Source organism: Centroberyx gerrardi, chromosome 19, assembly GCF_048128805.1.
Source record: "Centroberyx gerrardi isolate f3 chromosome 19, fCenGer3.hap1.cur.20231027, whole genome shotgun sequence".
In the NCBI taxonomy this organism is placed as follows: Eukaryota; Metazoa; Chordata; class Actinopteri; order Beryciformes; family Berycidae; genus Centroberyx; species Centroberyx gerrardi.
The window spans coordinates 11,258,275-11,278,623 of record NC_136015.1 but is presented as its reverse complement, the minus strand read 5'-3'; the positions used below and the strand labels follow the sequence as shown (position 1 = coordinate 11,278,623).

The window sequence follows — 20,349 nt, the reverse complement described above, 5'->3', positions numbered from 1 at the left end:
CCTTTTAAAGCTGAAAATGTTTGACGTTTCATATAGCACCACCATCTGGCCAACATGGGTGACTGGCCTTGCCTGAGTGGGTCACCACAGGAACCCACCTGCCAAGTTAGGTTGTTCTGGGACTTCCAGTTTCTGAGCTGAACACTTTTAGCATGGAAAAATAAACAAACAAACAAACTGAACAAACACAATAGGGTTCGTAAAGCTTTGCATATTGGACCCTAATAATTACTTTGTTATAGCATTTTCCATAACAAAGTTAGGAATATACTCTATGAGAGGAAGAAAAAGGAGAATGAGATGAAAAAAAAGATAATTATACCTTGTTCCAAAGTTTAAAGCTGGAAGCAAATACTTGGCCGCCTTCTTCAATCATCTCTAAGTTATTAATTATAGGTAAAGAACTGAATGATGAAACAAACAATATATTGCACAACAATTTAGTACTGACACAGAAAAAGGAATTTACAAATTGGTTTATCGTAACTTTATTGATAAGAATCTTTTCCAATAAATTATAAATCTTCATTTGAGTGTCAGAGTCTTCTTTTAAACCTCAATATTGGTACTCAAACAATGAAGGGAAGTTAAAGTTTAAGGACCTGTTCCAATTCACAGTATTGAATACAACTTATTACACATATTATAGCTTCTAACATGCTGCTTTCATGAACTTCCATAAAAATCTCAAGACGTCTGGTGCACTTTTGTACACCAAATACAGTACATTAACCCCTGGAGCTGCTGGAGTGTCATTTTGACTAATGTAACATCCAACCCCTGATCTAAATTAGAAGCTGGAAGCAAAAATAACAGTAGTAGCTGCAAGTGAATGGCTCACTTGTGGGTTCATGACTTTTTTGTTATGAAGTTGCAAACACAGCCGACAACAGAAAGACTAGTGTTGCCTTTCTCTCTACATACATTTTCTCCAAATAGTGACCAAATGCTTAAAGAGTAACTAAACCCCAAAAACACTTTTTTCTGCTGAAAACCAATGCATTTGGTAGTAGTGTTGTGTTAAGTAGTGTTGTCGATGGATTCAGGTCCAAATCTTGACATTTTAGTGCAAAGTTTTTGTATCCTACAGATTGTATTGTAAATATGTATGGCGACTGCCCTCTAATGGTTGAAGTCCTGCTAATGCAATTGCAATTTGCTATTGGTTGATCGGTGGTGCCAGCTTTCGTCAGCAAACAAATCCCTTATCACACCCACAGTTCATTTTGAGGTATCTGGCCACCCCTCCTATAAATGCAACATCTCCAGGCTCATCAGATTGTGGCCACAAATGTAAGTTTTTGAAATTCTTTGTGAATTGGTATTGTATGTTTCTATTATTATTATCAACCATAAACATAACCATAAACTACAGCAGATATTGCTCGCTTCTCACAAGCAGAATTGATTGTATTAGTGAGAATAAAACTCATCATTTTGATTTCTGGATTTCCATGCATTTGCCATATTTGCCTCCTGTGTAGACACACTTCCGTAACTTGTGACACCGATATCGGAGGTGACAAAAAATTCCCATATGTCCTAATTATAATCACCACTAGGGGGCAGATGTGGATGTTTTTTTTTCCCAGTCGGCAGCTCGTATTTATGGTAAATCTGACTTGACATGAACGCAGCATAATCATAAATTAAACACATATTCAATGTTTGGTATTCATTTCATTTTATTTTATGAATGGGGGGGAGGGGTCATGTGATTTCTGCAGTACAGGATACAGGATGTAGTTTTTTCCCCTAACCTTCTCCCTCAGGGTTCCTCAGGGGTGCATTCCATTTGGCCAAAATGTGTCTTCTCCTCCGTCCTTGCGGCCTCGACTTCTCGCTTCTTCTCCTCGTTTCCCCCGTGACCATTCACCGAGGAGTTGAGGAGGAGACGCGAGGCGAAGAGATGAGGACAAATCGTTAGATAATGGAACGCACCTCATGTTTCACCTCTTCCAAGCTTTTCTTAGGACACAACTCTGCAGGAAGAGGAGAGGAAAGAGGAGAGGAGAGGACAGGAGGAGATAAGAGGAGAGGAGAGGAAAGGAGAGGAGGAGGAGGAGGAGAGGGAGAGGGAAAATAAGGTGATTGATTACATACAGCCTAAGTCCATATCATCACTATTGGGTGAAAACCTTGAAACCCCAAGTTTTACTTTTCTTTTTTCTTTTATTTGAATGATTCCATGCTCCTCTATGGGTTGAGAAAATCCTACAACCCTTGGGCTGATAAAACCTTTTTAAAACCAATAACAAACTGCAAACTGCATGGTGGTCAAGCTAAAAACAAGTTCCTGAAAAAGTTGACATTTTGGAGATACAAGGTTTCTACCCAACAACATTCATAAATGAAATATGGAATAAAAATGGAAAACAAGACGGTAGATGCTACATGCAGACGAGTCTATATGCTAAAATCAATCATTTGGAAATTTGATGGGAAATGTTTTTGGAAATGGATTTCGCTCAGCCTTTTAAAATCCTAACCGATTTTAAACACATATTTTGTCTTCTCATGTGTCCCCAGCCTAAAACTGCTGCTGCAGATATGAATGTGTCTTTGTGTCTGTAGGCTACAGTGGAGTATAGCACATAGAGACAGGCAACCTTGCTATGGTCAAATATAGAAGGCTTTCAGGTGATGTAATCCTCCTCTCTGGCGGCCATATTGGAGGTCCTCAGCTCTGTGAACAGCTGATTGTGTTTCCCCCACACCACAACACGCTTTTTCAGCAAGCTCTCTTTTTCTAGCCTGGTTGTTGTATATTTAGACATTATTAACTAACAGACAATTCTCCAGTATTGCTCCATGATGGTTGCTGGGAGATTTGTGACGTAAGTGAAAAGCCTCTATTGGTGGAAAAACGACTGACCTTCAACACCGTCATAGTTGAAGTGTCCGTCGCCTGCAAATTTGAGACACTCTGCATGTTTCTGATGGGTGCCGAGAGCTACTTTCAGCTCCTCAGCATCCTGATGCTTCCCCTCCCTCCCTGGTACAGAGACAGGCAAAATAAAGACACATTACACACAAATAGACACTTTACTGATATTATACAATGGCACTGTATCTTATTAAGTATGATTTGTATCATAAGAATTGTGGAATGATTGCCAAAATGAGAGTTGACAGGTTGTCTTGACTGTTGAATGTAATTGTGTAATTGTTTTTGATGCCCCACATTATATTGCCTCATTGAGGACATCAAAGTTTCTAATTTAATCTTTCTAGATCTGATCTAATCTAATCTGATCTATTCTGATCTGATCTGATCTAAGGGCTGCTTTCAATTCTCAATGAATTCACTCAACTCAGGATTTAGATTACTTATACAAAATTCAAATACTGAGAAGAGTGCCACGTTAAACAAGCTTTATTAATGTAAAAAAAAAAAAAAAATGACTGACAACATTTGTCATAAAACTCATGTATATTAGTCAGAGCCATGGTTCCCAAAGTGGGGTCTGAGGACACCTGAGGATCCCTGAGGGGTTACCATTATTGATGATGAAAATTATTTTCACTGATCTTTATAAAACAGTAGACGGTTGATGGAAAGATTGTTGATGAGACCAACCTGGGCATGGATGGAGGTTGTGTAGAGAGAAAGAGAAAGTGTGTGTGTGTGTGTGTGTGTGTGTGTGTGTGTGTGTGTGTGTGTGTGTGTGTGTTTAGTACTGACTGTAGCTGAGCAGGTATCTGCCTGGTGTTCCTTCATAGGTTCCACTGTAGACCATGAGCAGGCAGTCGGGATCGGTCTGATATAATTCCACTCTGCCAGAGTCGTCGTACACACTCACTGCTCCGTCCTTCTCCTTGACTGGAAACAACATTACAGTAATGAATAATGATGATGATGACAACACCAATTCTACTACTTCCATTACTATTTTCTACTACTACTGCTGCTACTACTAATGCTGCTACTACTACTCCTCCTACTCCTCCTACTGCTACTACTGCTACTAAAGAAAAAGAGAAAGGAGGAGGAGGAGAAGAAGACGGTGGTGGTTAGAGAAGTGATCTTGTCATGAGAAAGTTGCAAGCTCAAATCCCTGGACCAGCTAAGAAAATGAGAAATGCTGTATCTTCCTTCAACGGCTTCTGTCAAAGTGCTACTGAGCAAGGCATCCAGTGGAGCTGCTCAGTGGCCGACAGTAGAAGACTGGTTAAAAAGACTGAGTATACAGTATTTATTTTAATAAAAGTGGTCTCATCGAGGCTAAAAGTGTCTTTTTCAGGAGAGATCCCCGGCCAAGGAAGCACCAATGACCAATGACATAAAAGCTGCAGAAAAAAGCACCACCACAACAACAACATGCACAAGCAAAACTATGAACAAAGTTCACAGCCTAATTGTGTGTGTTAGACTGGACTTACAGAAGAAGTCTATGATCAGCCTGAGGCTGGAGCTGGTTGAATCCACCACAGTGTTGTTGCTGTAGTACGTAGTACACGACTTATCACTGCAAAACAACACAAACCTGTTAGACACAAGCACCTACAGGCATATCTATAAGACTATCTATAAGACAGACTACTAAACCGATCTACAAGTCTTCTAAACCTATCTACAAGTCTTCTAAACCTATCTACAAGTCTTGTAAACCTGGGGTTCTCAACCTTTTCTACTTCAAGGCCCACCTATTCATACTTGTAACAGGCCAGGGCCCATTAAAACAAAAGGTTCTTTAAAATTGTATGGGTGTGCCAGAAGCCAACATAAAACCATAAAAGCAGGGCATTCTCAGTCAAAAGGGATTTATTATACAAAAGTGGAGTCTGGCCTATTAACACAACAAGAACTAATGATTCAATAATTGCCACAGCAAACAAGGAAGTAACCTGTCTTTAGGCCTACTCAACAAGTTACTCATCCAAGCATAATTCTAAAGAGTCGGGACCCCCGACAACGGACGTCAGTGTTTCCCACAGGCTGAAAATGTTTCTTTAGGGTTCATTACTTCAAATTGTCTTTACATTGTGTCCAACGGAACCCAACTGGCGGAATATGCAATGAAGTCTCTGCACTGCACTCATGTTAACTTTGTGTTTGAGTGTTGAGCAGCGTTAGAATTGTCCGACTGAAAAGTATCAAGTTACTCTTTACCGTTACAACACATGCGAGTTCAGAGAAATTGTGGAATTTTATATATTTTTTACGAACGTTTTCAGAACGGGAGACGGACTGTCAGGTTGAGTACAGAGCTACTGCATCGCCAAATGACAGACATGACGTGATGCGCACATTAGACGCATTACAGAGCGATTTAGATCAATTTCTATACATTGATTAACTGTTTATGTTGTGCCGGCCGTGCCGATATTGTGGCGCTGCCACAGTTTATATTGGAAACAATGGCACGACAATCTACTGATTTATTTAAGAATAAGAGCGTGTCTACGTGGTCAGGGATGAGTCCAGCGCGCAGCCTGGTGACAGTCAGTCCATCCGCTGAAACACACGCAGAAAGTGAGCTTCAACTTGAAAACATTTCGCGGCCCACTAGAGGGCGCTCACGGCCCACACATGGGCCGCGGCCCAGTGGTTGAGAAACACCGTTCTAAACCTATCTACAAGTCTTCTAAACCTATCTACAAGACTAAACCTATCTACAAGTCTAAACCTATCTATAAGTCTACTAAACCTATCTATAAGTCTACTAAACCTATCTATAAGTCTATTAAACCTATGTGCAAGACTAAACCTATCCAAGTAGGCTACTTGACCTATTTGCAAGACTACAAGTCCTACTTACAAGGCTACTAGGACTATCTATAAGACTTCTAATAAAGCTTTCTAAGACCTATCTAAAAGACTAAATTGATTTGCTCAGGATAGCACGTTGATTCTCACTTTTTTGTTCTTTGAATGACAACCTGTTCCTGCCAAAGGCTCTTCACTGTTTAGATTTGGAAAATAACACACTTCCTCAATCAGTATGATGAAGAACTGAATAGAAGAATCTTGCTTACAGATGCATGTTCCTCTCGTTGTAGATGACGGTTTTGTTGTCTTGGCTGAGCTGCAGCTCAACGTGGGAGCTGGAGACGTTCCCCACCATTTGACTGCCAAAAGGAAAATCAGCAACTCCCCCGACCAGAACCCAGTTCCCAAAGATCTGCAGGGGGAAAACACACCGCAGTCAGATTCAGTGAGCATCCAGGAGTTTGTCTTGGTGACACTGGTGCAGAGTCTTATTGACAACTAGTATAGTAGTACTCTACTGCCACACATAGAACAGGACATGACCTCAGATACAATGCAAGGGGACAGTTAAAGACAGACTATGGACTATACATATCACTCAACATATAGACAGTAGGAAATTAGCTGTCAAGACGACCGTGCACAGACGCTTATGATCAGCTGCAGGTTGGTCGCAGGAATACAAGACAGTCCATATAAAGGAATTATCCAACCGCACACTGTTAGACTTCGTTGTCGTTCGAGCGAACCTGAGGAAGCAACTGGCGGAACGCGTTGTTCGCTTCTCAAGCCTAATCTTCTAAAGAAAATAAAGATGTGAGTAAGTTAACAACGAAGTCTAACAGTGTGCGGTTGGATAATTCCTTTATATATAGACAGTAGGGTTCAACCGAAGCTGTTGATACCTGATATTTTGTTAACATTGGCATGCAAGTTTGACCATATTCATGCCAAAGAATTCCCAAAAATTACAAGGATTCAATGTTTCCCCCAGACGTATATGGAAAAGTCTCTGAAACAGCATTTAGACCATCATGGGACACTAAAACTCTCCACTAAAACTAAGGATAATTACATTCTGTCATTGCAGGTTTTACAGATGACAAGTAAAATCAGATCCTCACCTCCATCATATCAGCGGTATGCAAAATTAACTGATTTTTATTGAAAATCCAATATCAGCAAACTGATATATCAGTTTAACAGAAGACTACACGTATCAGTCTACAAATATATATTCACCATTCTATTACTACAAGCATTTAGACATCTTGGTATGTACTATGGCTGCAGCTGTAGAGTGAGCAGTGCATAAGTTACTCATACAGGATGAGATGCACGAAATCAGTCACAGGCATTATGAGAGCATGGGAATAATTTCTGAGGCTTAAAGTGGCATAAAGTGGAAACATTGGAGTACAGTAAGGTTGTGCAAATGTTGCTTGAGTACAATTAAAAGTTGTGGTAATAAACTATACTTTACTAAAATAAGATGCCACCACTAGAGAACATTTGAAATAGAAAACCTTGATTTTTTACCAAAACAATGTCAAGAATTAAAACTTTGATTGTGATTCACTGTTACAGTAAAAGCAGTTTCAGCACTGTAACCTGCAGCAGAGCAAAAACAGGAATTAAAACAGGAATGAGCATGGCACCAAAACTAAAGTAAACCACCACCAAAAGTCAAGGAGGTCAGGGGTCACAGCACCCTGAGGACAGACCAACCTTGTCCAGATCACTTGGCTGAAGGGTCGTGGTCAGTTTTTCACATTCTTCAGGTGCCAGTGCTGCGTTGGAGCCCAGCACTTCAAGTTTCAGCTCTCCCATGCTTTTCTTAGGACACAACTCTGCAGGAAGAGGAGAGGAGGAGGAGAGGAAGAGGAGGAGGAGAGGGAAAAGAAGGTGATTGATTACATGCAGCTGAGTCCATATCATCACTATTGGGTGAAAACCTTGAAACCCCAATTTTGTTGAGTTTTACTTTTTTATTTTTTTATTATTATTTTATTTTAAGTATTCCATGCTCCACTATGGGTTGAGAAAATCCTACAACCCTTGGGCTGATGAAACCTTTTTAAAACCAATAACAAACTGCAAACTGCATGGTGGTCAAGCTAAAAACAAGGCCATTATCTTTAGTTCCTGAAAAAGCTGACATTTTGGAGATACCAGGTTTCTACCAACAACATTCATAAATGGAATATGGAATAAACATGAGATGGAAAAGAAGATGGCCGATGCTACATGCAGATATATATATATATATCTGCTAAAATCAATCAGGGAAATGTTTTTGGAAATGGATTTCGCTCAACCTTTTAAAATCCTAACCGATTTTAAACACATATTTTGTCTTCTCATGTGTCCCCAGCCTAAAACTGCTGCTGCAGATGTGAATGTGTCTTTGTGTCTGTAGGCTACAGTGGAGTATAGCACATAGAGACAGGCAACCTTGCTATGGTCAAATATAGAAGGCTTTCAGGTGATGTAATCCTCCTCTCTGGCGGCCATATTGGAGGTCCTCAGCTCTGTGAACAGCTGATTGTGTTTCCCCCACACCACAACACACTTTTTCAGCAAGCTCTCTTTTTCTAGCCTGGTTGTTGTATATTTAGACATTATTAACTAACAGACAATTCTCCAGTATTGCTCCATGATGGTTGCTGGGAGATTTGTGACGTAAGTGAAAAGCCTCTATTGGTGGAAAAACGACTGACCTTCAACACCGTCATAGTTGAAGTGTCCGTCGCCTGCAAATTTGAGACACTCTGCATGTTTCTGATGGGTGCCGAGAGCTACTTTCAGCTCCTCAGCATCCTGATGCTTCCCCTCCCTCCCTGGTACAGAGACAGGCAAAATAAAGACACATTACACACAAATAGACACTTTACTGATATTATACAATGGCACTGTATCTTATTAAGTATGATTTGTATCATAAGAATTGTGGAATGATTGCCAAAATGAGAGTTGACAGGTTGTCTTGACTGTTGAATGTAATTGTGTAATTGTTTTTGATGCCCCACATTATATTGCCTCATTGAGGACATCAAAGTTTCTAATCTAATGTTTCTAGATCGGATCTAATCTAATCTGATCTATTCTGATCTGATCTGATCTGGGCTGCTTTCAATTCTCAATGAATTCACTCAACTCAGGATTTAGATTACTTATACAAAATTCAAATACTGAGAAGATTGCCATGTTAAACAAGCTTTATTAATGTAAAAAACACAAACATAATAATAATGACTGACTGACAACATTTGTCGCAAAACTCATGTATACTAGTCAGAGCCATGGTTCCCAAAGTGGGGTCTGAGGACACCTGAGGATCCTTGAGGGGTTACAGGGGGTCCAAAGCAAGGTTAGGAATAGTTTTATTGCACTATAGTTTCATTCACTATCAGTTAACCCAGTTAGAGAATGTATAAGTATGAATATTGTAGGTTTACATCAGGTTTACAAAAATGTGAGCTGATTTGGGGTCTGTGACATGAAAACATTTGAGAACCGCTGTTTCAGACAAGAATAACAGACGTCCAAATCTGATCAAGTGGCACAATTGGTCTATTATTGACGATGACAATTATTTTCACTGACCTTTATAAAACAGTAGACGGTTGATGGGCAGATTGTTGATGAGACCAACCTGGGCATGGATGGAGGTTGTGTGTAGAGAGAAAGAGAAAGTGTGTGTGTGTGTGTGTGTGTGTGTGTGTTTAGTACTGACTGTAGCTGAGCAGGTATCTGCCTGGTGTTCCTTCATAGGTTCCACTGTAGACCATGAGCAGGCAGTCGGGATCGGTCTGATATAATTCCACTCTGCCGAAGTCGTCGTACACACTCACTGCTCCGTCCTTCTCCTTGACTGGAAACAACATTACAGTAATGAATAATGATGATGATGACAACACCAATTCTACTACTTCCATTACTATTTTCTACTACTACTGCTGCTACTACTAATGCTGCTACTACTACTCCTCCTACTCCTCCTACTGCTACTACTGCTACTAAAGAAAAAGAGAAAGGAGGAGGAGGAGAAGAAGACGGTGGTGGTTAGAGAAGTGATCTTGTCATGAGAAAGTTGCAAGCTCAAATCCCTGGACCAGCTAAGAAAATGAGAAATGCTGTATCTTCCCTCAACGGCTTCTGTCAAAGTGCTACTGAGCAAGGCATCCAGTGGAGCTGCTCAGTGGCCGACAGTAGAAGACTGGTTAAAAAAACTGAGTATACAGTATTTATTTTAATAAAAGTGGTCTCATCGAGGCTAAAAATGTCTTTTTCAGGAGAGATCCCCGGCCAAGGAAGCACCAATGACCAATGACATAAAAGCTGCAGAAAAAAGCACCACCACAACAACAACATGCACAAGCAAAACTATGAACAAAGTTCACAGCCTAATTGTGTGTGTTAGACTGGACTTACAGAAGAAGTCTATGATCAGCCTGAGGCTGGAGCTGGTTGAATCCACCACAGTGTTGTTGCTGTAGTACGTAGTACACGACTTATCACTGCAAAACAACACAAACCTGTTAGACACAAGCACCTACAGGCATATCTATAAGACTATCTATAAGACAGACTACTAAACCGATCTACAAGTCTACTAAACCTATCTACAAGTCTACTAAACCTATCTACAAGTCTACTAAACCTATCTACAAGTCTACTAAACCTATCTATAAGTCTATTAAACCTATGCACAAGACTAAACCTATCCAATTTGCAAGACTACTACTTACAAGGCTACTAGGACTATCTATAAGACTTCTAATAAAGCTTTCTAAGACCTATCTGAAAGACTAAATTGATTTGCTCAGGATAGCAGGTTGATTCTCACTTTTTTGTTCTTTGAATGACAACCTGTTCCTGCCAAAGGCTCTTCACTGTTTAGATTTGGAAAATAACACACTTCCTCAATCAGTATGATAAAGAACTGAACAGTAGAGTGTTGCTTACAGATACATGTTCCTCTCGTTGTAGATGACGGTTTTGTTGTCTGGGCTGAGCTGCAGCTCAACGTGGGAGCTGGAGACGTTCCCCACCATTTGACTGCCAGAAGGAAAATCAGCAACTCCCCCGACCAGAACCCAGTTCCCAAAGATCTGCAGGGGGAAAACACACCGCAGTCAGATTCAGTGAGCATCCAGGAGTTTGTCTTATTGACAACTAGTATAGTAGTACTCTACTGCCACACATAGAACAGGACATGACCTCAGATACAATGCAAGGGGACAGTTAAAGACACAATATGGACTATACATATCATATCAACATATAGACAGCAGGGTTCGTCCAAAGCTGTTGATACCTGATATTTTGAAGTTTAAAAAAAATTATCAAGTTTGACCATATTCATGCCAAAGAATTTCCAAAAATTACAAGGACGTTTATTCCTGTCAGAGTGGAAAAGTCTCTGAAACAGCATTTAGACCATCATGGGACACTAAAACTCTCCACTGAAACTAAGGATAATTACATTCTGTCATTGCAGGTGTAAGAGGTCACAGCACCCTGAGGACAGACCAACCTTGTCCAGATCACTTGGCTGAAGGGTCGTGGTCAGTTTTTCACATTCTTCAGGTGCCAGTGCTGCGTTGGAGCCCAGCGCCAGCAGAGCCAGCAGAACCGCTCTGTACAGAACACACATCCTGGAACTCTAGAACCGCAGACCCGTTCCGTTCTAGACAGTGGGACCTAGAGGATGGAAGTGGCCAGTGGGAACCTGGTCGTCTTATATTGGCCTGAATCCCGGACAGGCCGCTGTGATTGTTAGACTCAGTCCAAAGTGTGTGTGTGTTCGGTGTGTGACTGAACTCTTCCATTGGGTTTTGGTGTGTGGAGGCATTTGTTGACAGTGCACAGCAAATTTGTCAGTTTTAATTTAACTCTGAGAGTAAAAATCAAAACTCTTCCAGTGTTTCTATCAGTCCATACTCATCAGAGTTAATTTAACACTTTTAGATATTTTTGGCCAGATGCCCACAAGTCATATTGATTGAGTGGAGAAAAAACACTGGAAACTTTGCTGTGTGATCTTTGGTTTGGTCATTGCTTAATGAAAAAGGAGTTTCAAGGGAGTCTTCACGTAAAAAAAGCATATATTTCAATATATTAAAACCCACTCCAAACTGCAAGACTGCAACAAGATGGCGGAAGTCACATGACCACATAACAATGCAAAGTATAGACTACAGGCTACAGTACAATACTGAAAACATACCTTGGTACATTAAAGGATATACAGTATTAAAACAACAAACAGCAAATAGAATACCAAAACTGCAAACACAATACATCATATGGTAGCACAACACCAAAAGTAAAACACAAAAAAGAAAAAAACAGGAAAGAAGAAAAGGAGAGGAAATAAGCTGAAGAAACTGAAACAAAAAAACCCCCCAGAAAAAAATACGAATAAAATAAAAGAAAGGAAATAAAAAAAAAAGACAGAAGATGTTACAGGGACAAAGACATTGAAAAACTTCCTCCTAAATAAAAGGGAAAACAATACATCATTTAAATATTCCAGTTGGAAACAGGATATAAGGAGTGGAAGTAACAAAAATTAAATGATAAAAATAGATGTGATGAAAATGCTTGTGAATTACAAAATTGAGTGATAAATTGCCAAGTGACTTGATAAGTTCAAAGACAATTTGGTTAAAATAGCCATTTTGATCATTTATCACCACCATTTGTTGTTTTTTCATCACATCCATTTCTATCATTTAAGTTTTGTTATTTCCACTACTCAAAACAGGAGGTGTTGTCAGACAAAAGTCATTGACCTCTGTGCGGTCGACTGGCCAAATAAACTAACATGAACTCCCCCTGAGGTCAGACGGACTTTACATAAGACCTCTGATCAGCAGGCCTCATCTATAAACTACAGTGCATTATTTCATCTAATCTAAATTCTTTGTCCCCCACAATGCAATCCAGGGAGGGGCTATGGATTGGCCCCGGTCCATCCATCCATTTGTCCGGCACTTTAAGGTCATGATTTGTTCCCCAAAATGGAGATATAGCATTTTAGAATAGAACTGTGTGTGTGTGTGTGAGTGTGTGTGTGTGTAGCCACCTTGTGCAGCTCCTCTTTCAGCATCTTCTCTGGCAGGTCGTGGCATTCTTCGGTTGTCGGTGCAGTGTTGGAGCTCCGTTCCAGCTCCAGCAGAACCTCCAGAACCACTCCCAACAGAACACACATTCTGGAACACTGGAACCTGGTTCTGGAACTCTGAAACACTGATTCTGGAACACTGGAACCTGGTTCTGGAACTCTGAAACACTGGCTCTGGAACACCAGCACCTGGTTGAGGAACATTGGAACCTGGTTCTGGAACTCAAGGACAGTGGGACCTGGTTCTGAAGCACTATAACCTGGTTCTGGAACACTGGAACCTGGTTTGAGAACTCTGAAACCTGGCTCTGGAACACCGGAACCTGGTTCTGGAACTCTGGGACAGTGGACCCTGGTTCTGAAGCATTGTAACCTGGTTCTGGAATTCGGAAACACTGATTCTGGAACACTGAAACCTCTTCTGAAAACCAGGCAGACACTTTGGAGGCGGTATGATGAATTTATTTCTTTTCAATCCCATCTTTAATGATTTAACAACAGCAGTCTGCATACTGGGCGCCTTAATAGACAGCAATAATCAACTGTAATATCCAAATAAACAAGCAGTTTGGGTAAGTCAATAGCCTAAAATTACTTCCCACATGTTCACAGGTCACAAGCTAACTTGGGCAGAGTATACCTAACCACCAGAACTGCAAAATGTTTTTTTCCCCCATGAGGTCAGCCCACTTGCCTATTTGTTGTGGACCTAATGAAGAAAAAAAAAAAAAAAAAAGCAGCACAGTGGCACACAGTGATAGCTGCCGTGGTCATTAAGGAACATACATAATTAGGTAGTAGAATTTTAATAGGCTAAAAAGATTTTGTATTGGTTTTATTTTAACAGGTTTAAGTTTGTTATCAGTACTGATAAAATAAAAATTGTATTCACAAAGAATCGGCTCAGAAAGGCTTCTCACATGTTCATCTCACCAGTTGGTAGGGTCACAGTTAAACCACAACACTCAATTAACATAATAAATAATTGAAAATAGTATTTTTCTATGTGCTTCACTCTGCACTCCTAGTCATAAACCTGAGTTAGAGTAATGATAAGAACGGACGCATATGAGTCTGCCTATTTTTACTGCAACATTGAACAGATTTGGTTTTACACAGTCACAGTTTATAAATGCCATGCCAGCTGTTTATTGGTTGCTCTGCAGAGCTTAGCAGCTGCCTATGCAAATTCTACATATTGCACCAGCCGGCATGGATTTCAAGACTTGGCTATTTAAGTGTTTGGCTATTTAACGGTTTGTCTGAACAACTCTAACTAATGGATTCTAATGAGTCTTCACGTGTACTTAAAAACATAGTGAATGTATGTTTTTAAGCACTGCACCTGTATAGTTCCCCCAGTGTAATTTCAGCCTTACCCAATACAGGCACAGTAGTCGTCTTATGTCTTTTTATATTATTAGACTGAGTAATTCCTCCCATAAGTACTGCACTGGACTGGTTTCTCTTCTGAATGGATTCTGATGTGGTTGACCAGGTTTCAATACTGACAGCAGGCTTTGAAGCATTCATGACAACTGCAGGGTTTCTCCCATCTGTGGTTATTAAAATCTCTTCTTATGACCCGATGACATGACGCCTAGACTCTTTGGGCTATGAAATCTCCTATGCAGTTTCAGGAAAGAATTACTAGAGAAGCATTTGCCACAAATATGACATTTGTTTCTCTCTATGTGAGTTTGTAGGTGTTGGACTAAACTCTCGGTAGACTCTAAATGTTTTCCACACACCCCACAAATGCAGGATTTATCCACTGTGTGTGTTTGAGCATGTGTCCTTAGTGTGTACATATAGTGAAAAGCCTTTCCGCATGCTTTACAACAATGAGGACCAGTGGGACGTCGACTGGAAGACAACCGCGCAGATTTCTTCCTTTTTACACTGATGTGGGAGCGAGGTCTTTTCACAGGCTTTGCCTTCTTTGATTTTAGTATCTTTAAACTTGACCCAGGTCCACCGCTCATCTTCCAGTCCTCATTCCTGCTGCTGTTTCCATTCTCAGCTGCAGCACAGTCTTCAGTAGGGTGCCAAGATTCAGCGGCTGGCTCCCATACTCGAGGTTGAGCTTCCATGGGTTCAGTTGAAGAGGTAGGAAGAGGAAGTCGCTCACTGCTTTCCACGCTGTTCATGTGGCTGAGATGCCTTTGCAGAATTGAATCTTGAATAAGACTTTCCACACAGGCAATGGTGAATATAGAGTTTTCGGCATGGTCCTCTTCCAGACCTTGAAGCTGCTCTCCCACTTGACCTTTACATGCCTCTTTCTGCTCCTCTTTGACCTGCAGGTGCTCTGGGTACTGCCACTCAGGATGCATCACTGAGGATAGAGAAAATTATAGAACTGGTTGCATGACAACTTTTCACAAGGGTTTCATTGACAGTTTGCATGCAGTGACATTGATGTCTTGGAAAAGATGCTCCTCCACCAGACCTGGAGAACGCTTTTCCTCCTGGTTAATCCACAGTTCTTCCTGTTCTTCTTTAATGGGAAGCGGCGGTGAGGTCTGCAGCTCCGCCTGGCCCAGACTGCTGAACTCCTCCTTATACCACAGCTCATGGGGAGCCTCCTGCTCACACACAGAGGGCTGATGGGTTTCTAAAGGGAAGAGCAAAGTTATGTATCTGAGTAGACAGGTATAGAGAAACTGCCAAAAAAAATTGGGGTTGGAGAAAAAGGAGATCGCTGACATGCTTTATGAATAAAGTTATATACTGTAGGCTATATTCCATGTAAAGCTATATTTATCCTTTTCAATCCAGAATCCAGTCTAAGGATGGATTTGTTAAGACATAAACTAACCTGTGTCTTGGCTTTGCTGCTGTATTAGATAACCTATAAAGAAAAAGACAAACCAGTTCATGATCAATGTAAATAATTTATATTTATATAGCATTCATCTAAAAGCAGAATTGAAAAAGTGTTTTGCAAAAAGAGAAAAACAAGGAATACTGAAATATATTAAAAAGGAGCTAAAAAATTGGAAAATAATGGTCAAATAATAGCAAAGTCACGTGAGTGCCAAGATGTTACACCTACCATGTTGCTTAGAAAGGTGCACCTCGAAGTTGCTTTTTCGATAAATTGTCTTGCTGCAGTTTGGGCAGTGCCAATGACTTCTGCCCTTGATCCTATCTTTGCATGTACATGGTACAATAAATTTTCCTGAAAAGGGAAAAAGTAGCCTAGTAAATAGTAGCATAAACCTTACATAACTGGGAGCTTAAGTTGTTCTGCTGTTTAAAGTAGAATACAGTATACAAAATGGTACAAGACAATTATATTGCAACAAAAGACAGTATTAATTATTACCTTCCCATAGTAAAATCAGACAGGAGAAAGTGGCTGAAAATACACTAATGCTACTGCATTTTAATCACAAATAGCGCCTACAAGTCCCAGGTCACATGATGATTTGCATGCTAATGAAACTTACCAATGCCATTCTCAGTACAATGAATGGCAAATAAATAATGCTTTTTGATCAAATGCGTCTCAGTGGCCACAGTTCCCTTGAAGCAGTAGGGACAGTTGCCATTAGCTGCAAACTTCAGAAAGTTTGTGCGTGAGGTGAATACACACTGCAACTCTGAAAAAAAAAAAGGGTCTAATTTAGTGACTTCAGAAAATGGCATGTTTAATAATTGTGAGAACCTCCCATTCTAAACTACGGTGCTTTTTTGCAGAACAATTACAAGATTTTTAAACAAAGACAGCCAATGTGGTTTGATTCGTATTGAAGCAGAACTTTTAGAAGATTATTTATTTTGTTGTCTGCTTATACCAAACTCCTAGTTGTAATGTCTATGGGGGATCTGCCCTAGTGTGGTTAATGCTAACATACCAGAGATAGCAATATAGCTGTCAGAGAACGAACCCTAGAAGAAAAACAGAAGAAGGATCAAATCCAAGACAAAAGCCTTACCACTGGGATGGCAGGGGCTTCCGCTGGCCCTGCGGATAAGACTTGCACCTGAAGGAACTGGGGCAGCAGCAGCGGTGTTGGCGTTAGTGTTGGTGGTGATGGTGGGACCGGCTGCAGAGGGAAGCAAAGAACAAAACAGATAAGACGGATTGAAAGGAATAAGTAAAAACAGAAATACTTGATTATAAGGATAACTGCATAATAGAAGTGATGGAGATTGGTGTAATGTCATAGCCTTGGCATAGCATTTAGTGATGCAACAACCCTTTTTCCTGCATTTGTGAGATTCTGCCTCACTCAAATTATATAACAGTCATAAATTAAATGTTATGCAATCGTCATCTTCCAGACCCTCCTTGGCTTTATTCAAAATTTGAGCCATTTTCCCCCTGTGGTAGCATCGCTCAAAACTGTGCTAAACACAGAGGCAATTGCAAAGAATTGAGAGTTAAAAAACGTGGTGCCTGAGAGAAGAAAGAGCCACTTTTGACAATACTGACAATGTTTGGAGCCTATCAGAATACCTGGATTCACACAGATAAAAACTGGCCTTTTTCAGTCATGCTACGATACTGTGTTGTACTCCAGAATGTTTTGCCATGCATTTCTGCTTTAAATGTATTTTAATAGAATTATAAATAGTTTCAATCCATAATATGATTTATATCTTCTACAGAAGAAAAACTACCCATATCAACACTTACCATTGACCAACACAACCAGAGATTTGCAGCACATAGTCCAAAAGAACAGCCTACACACACACACAATATGCTGTCCAAAGGATAGAAAGATTGAGCTATCATTATTGAAAGAATGTGTCATTTTGTCTGGACCTTTTCTATTCACTAGAACTGTTACCTAGCTGAATGGATTTAGTACAATGGTCTGTACAGTCTGTCCTTCACTGAAAGGTTAACAGCCTGTTCAGTCTCAAGAGAAGAACTCTGTGCAGCAGCAGCCAGTGAAGTGAATATATATATATATATATATATATATATACCCACAATATAGCAGGAATTTGGAATATTATGCAATGTTGAAGGATGCCACCAACAGACAAAAGACAGAAATTCTGAATGATATCAATGAGGAGCCAAGGGGAAGTGAGAGAAATAGATGGTTTATTTGACATTTTACAGTTAGATAAAAGTCTAAACACATACTGTATGACTTGTAGCACACTACAGTTTTCTCTGTGCCAAAATGTAGTTTTAATTTGCACACAAACAGGGAGGCAGGTATCACTTGATTAGAGTGCTTTGTTTTTTTCCACTGTTCTGAGGTGTTAGGGGGTGGGGATTTTTATTTCAGATATTATGAGGTAATCAATATATGCCTTTGATCATCATGCATATTTTAGCTTGTGTCTTATGTATAAAGGTCTTCTCCAAAAACATTAACTTTGATAATTAATTTAGACACTGGAAAATCATGCAACTCCAAACCTTGAATACCCCTAGGGAGAGACGTTTTGAGCTCCATTCATTTCAATGGAAGATTGCGTCTGCCTCCATGACACAAACTTGGAGCTGTGCGCACTGCCACTTTTCACTATAAATATGTTCTGCGCCAACACTGACCGCTGCTGAAAAGCAGTGATGCTATTGTGCCAGACATGATGCTGACCAACAGAGGAGACAAGCATGATGACAATGACAAGCAGAAGTGAACTATTTACTCAACCCTCTTACTGTGTGCAACCCTGCTACCCAGTTTTCAACCCTGTTACTTTACAGTTTTTATGAAAATAATCGTAAATAATGTTTTTGACTCAGTTATGTTTTAGGTATTGTAACTTTAATAGTTTAAATGATTCCATACAAAAATATATGTGAGCAAACAGCTAGGAATTAATACTGAAATGGAAAAAAGGATATGCGTCTGTTATGATGATGGACAAATTGTGTTACAAAAGTTGCTTTTCCTCAGGTAATTTAAATCTAATCAGAAATTCCATGAGTATATATGTAAATAGATCTTTACTCAATGATGATGAATTTATTTGAAACAAGGTCCAAATGATACTCATTCAGGTTCCCCAATATTGGTAACAGGGTTGAACCAAACGCAGAGCATGGCATATAAAACATCTCATCAATAATGTATATTTACAGACTGAGCTGGCAAAATCCAGTTTCTGGTGGTTTAATATGTCTACTTTTCAAATACATAGCAGAAAATACAATCAAAGTATTTTTTGACTGTTGATGCCTAAATTGTACTCCAATGGTGGAATATCCCTGTTAACAACAGTAATTATTGTGCAGCCTAATAGCCTGTGACAACTTCCTTCTCATCTACAACTCTGTTTCACAAAACAGTAAAACATTATGGTGTCGTCAATACATTGATGTTACAAAAAACACCTACTGAAGAATTTCATTGTAGCTGTTGTCAGGAAAACAGTGAGTACATTTACCTTTTAATTTAACCCGAGTATAATATAATATACGTGGTTAGAATTATGGTTAAAACCATAAATGTCATAAATCAGCACCACGAATACTACATTGTTGGACTGTGAAATCAAGTAAATTAACTACAGTGATATTTGAGAACATGGTGGAGTTCATTAATTTACAAACGAAAACACTGCAATGACATTTGGTACAGTAATGCCAGTAAATAGCAAAACGACGACTAGCTGTACCATTCTTGTGTGTGTGCATTTAACGTCGGACAGGATAGGTGGGAACTGATGAATCTCCAAAGACCTTCGGGGAAACCCAAGGCTACAACATAACTAGCTTTGGAAATAAACTGTTAACGGCGGGGGACAGAGACGTTTTCGTAGAGTGACTCGACTAATACAGCTGTCATCATGTGCAGAAGAGTCGTTTACGGATGGACTAACCTTCTCTCTGTGGTAACTTGGGTCTCAGGACAATGTTCAGAAGTGTACGTTGACGGTCACTTTCTCGCTTCAAACGGGAAGCCTGCTCTTCGTAATTTGTTATGGTTTTTTCAATAACACCTAATATTTCAGCAGCAGCGACGTGTAGTCGCTCGTTGACAAACACTTTCAGTTCTTCTATTTTATACATCTTTGCACCGTCAGTACTACAACCGTTTGTTTTGTTGCACTCTCTGACCGGAACGACATATGTAGGAACCAACATTTACAAGCCGGACGAAACAGAAAAAAACGGGACGTCCGATCAGAACTTTCAAAATAAAAGCCTTATTGACATGTTGCAAGTCATACAAAGCACCCACAGCCCGATATGTCGTTTTAGGGCTAGAGTTTCACTCAATGTTTAATGTAATTATTTGATTGGGTATTTTGATATGATTTTATTGTTCTGTGCACCCCAGTACCTTTTCAAAATTACCTTATTTTACCTTTTTATTTTGAAGCTAGCTGTTGGTGGGTGTGTTTACCCTGAAAAAAAGTGAGTTTACAAAATTAATACTCTATTGCCACCTTCTGGACTGGAGGAAACACCAGCTGTCTTTTCACCTCAGCTGTGTGAAAGTCTGAAAGTACTATGAGTCATTATGATGTGTGTCTTCATGAGGCGGGCCCACTTTCTCAGAGTTATAGGTGAGTAGTTATA

At 39.9% G+C, this 20,349-nt stretch overlaps 2 protein-coding genes across 2 annotated transcripts; both read right to left on the bottom strand.

The window, feature by feature from the left end:
- Positions 1-1,745: 1,745 nt before the first annotated feature.
- LOC139909468 (saxitoxin and tetrodotoxin-binding protein 1-like) lies at positions 1,746-13,049 on the bottom strand. The gene is made up of 12 exons (XM_078290538.1): positions 12,807-13,049; positions 11,253-11,381; positions 10,682-10,827; positions 10,148-10,233; positions 9,450-9,587; positions 8,434-8,553; positions 7,442-7,563; positions 5,980-6,125; positions 4,384-4,469; positions 3,686-3,823; positions 2,876-2,995; positions 1,746-1,982 (listed from the first exon to the last, which is right to left on the bottom strand). The coding sequence occupies exons 1-12, from the start codon at positions 13,047-13,049 to the stop codon at positions 1,924-1,926; spliced, it is 1,533 nt and encodes a 510-aa protein (XP_078146664.1). The 3' UTR covers positions 1,746-1,923.
- A 277-nt stretch (positions 13,050-13,326) lies between these two features.
- On the bottom strand, positions 13,327-19,813 carry LOC144542897 (uncharacterized). The gene is made up of 7 exons (XM_078290470.1): positions 19,647-19,813; positions 16,790-16,900; positions 16,301-16,453; positions 15,904-16,029; positions 15,667-15,699; positions 15,298-15,462; positions 13,327-15,183 (listed from the first exon to the last, which is right to left on the bottom strand). The coding sequence occupies exon 7, from the start codon at positions 15,179-15,181 to the stop codon at positions 14,411-14,413; it is 771 nt and encodes a 256-aa protein (XP_078146596.1). The 5' UTR covers positions 15,182-15,183; positions 15,298-15,462; positions 15,667-15,699; positions 15,904-16,029; positions 16,301-16,453; positions 16,790-16,900; positions 19,647-19,813; the 3' UTR covers positions 13,327-14,410.
- Positions 19,814-20,349: the final 536 nt, after the last annotated feature.

What these genes read in the sequence shown, in the direction of transcription:
- LOC144542897 (XM_078290470.1), bottom strand. Translation starts at nt 15,181, where the DNA reads ATGCATCCTGAGTGGCAGTACCCAGAGCACCTGCAGGTCAAAGAGGAG.
- LOC139909468 (XM_078290538.1), bottom strand. Translation starts at nt 13,049, where the DNA reads ATGTTCCTCAACCAGGTGCTGGTGTTCCAGAGCCAGTGTTTCAGAGTT. An exon ending in TGAAAGAGGAGCTGCACAAG is followed by an intron (nt 11,382 to 12,806) that starts GTGGCTACACAC and finishes CTGCGGTTCTAG; the next exon opens with AGTTCCAGGATGTGTGTTCT. An exon ending in GCTGATCATAGACTTCTTCT is followed by an intron (nt 3,824 to 4,383) that starts GTAAGTCCAGTC and finishes TGTTGTTTCCAG; the next exon opens with TCAAGGAGAAGGACGGAGCA.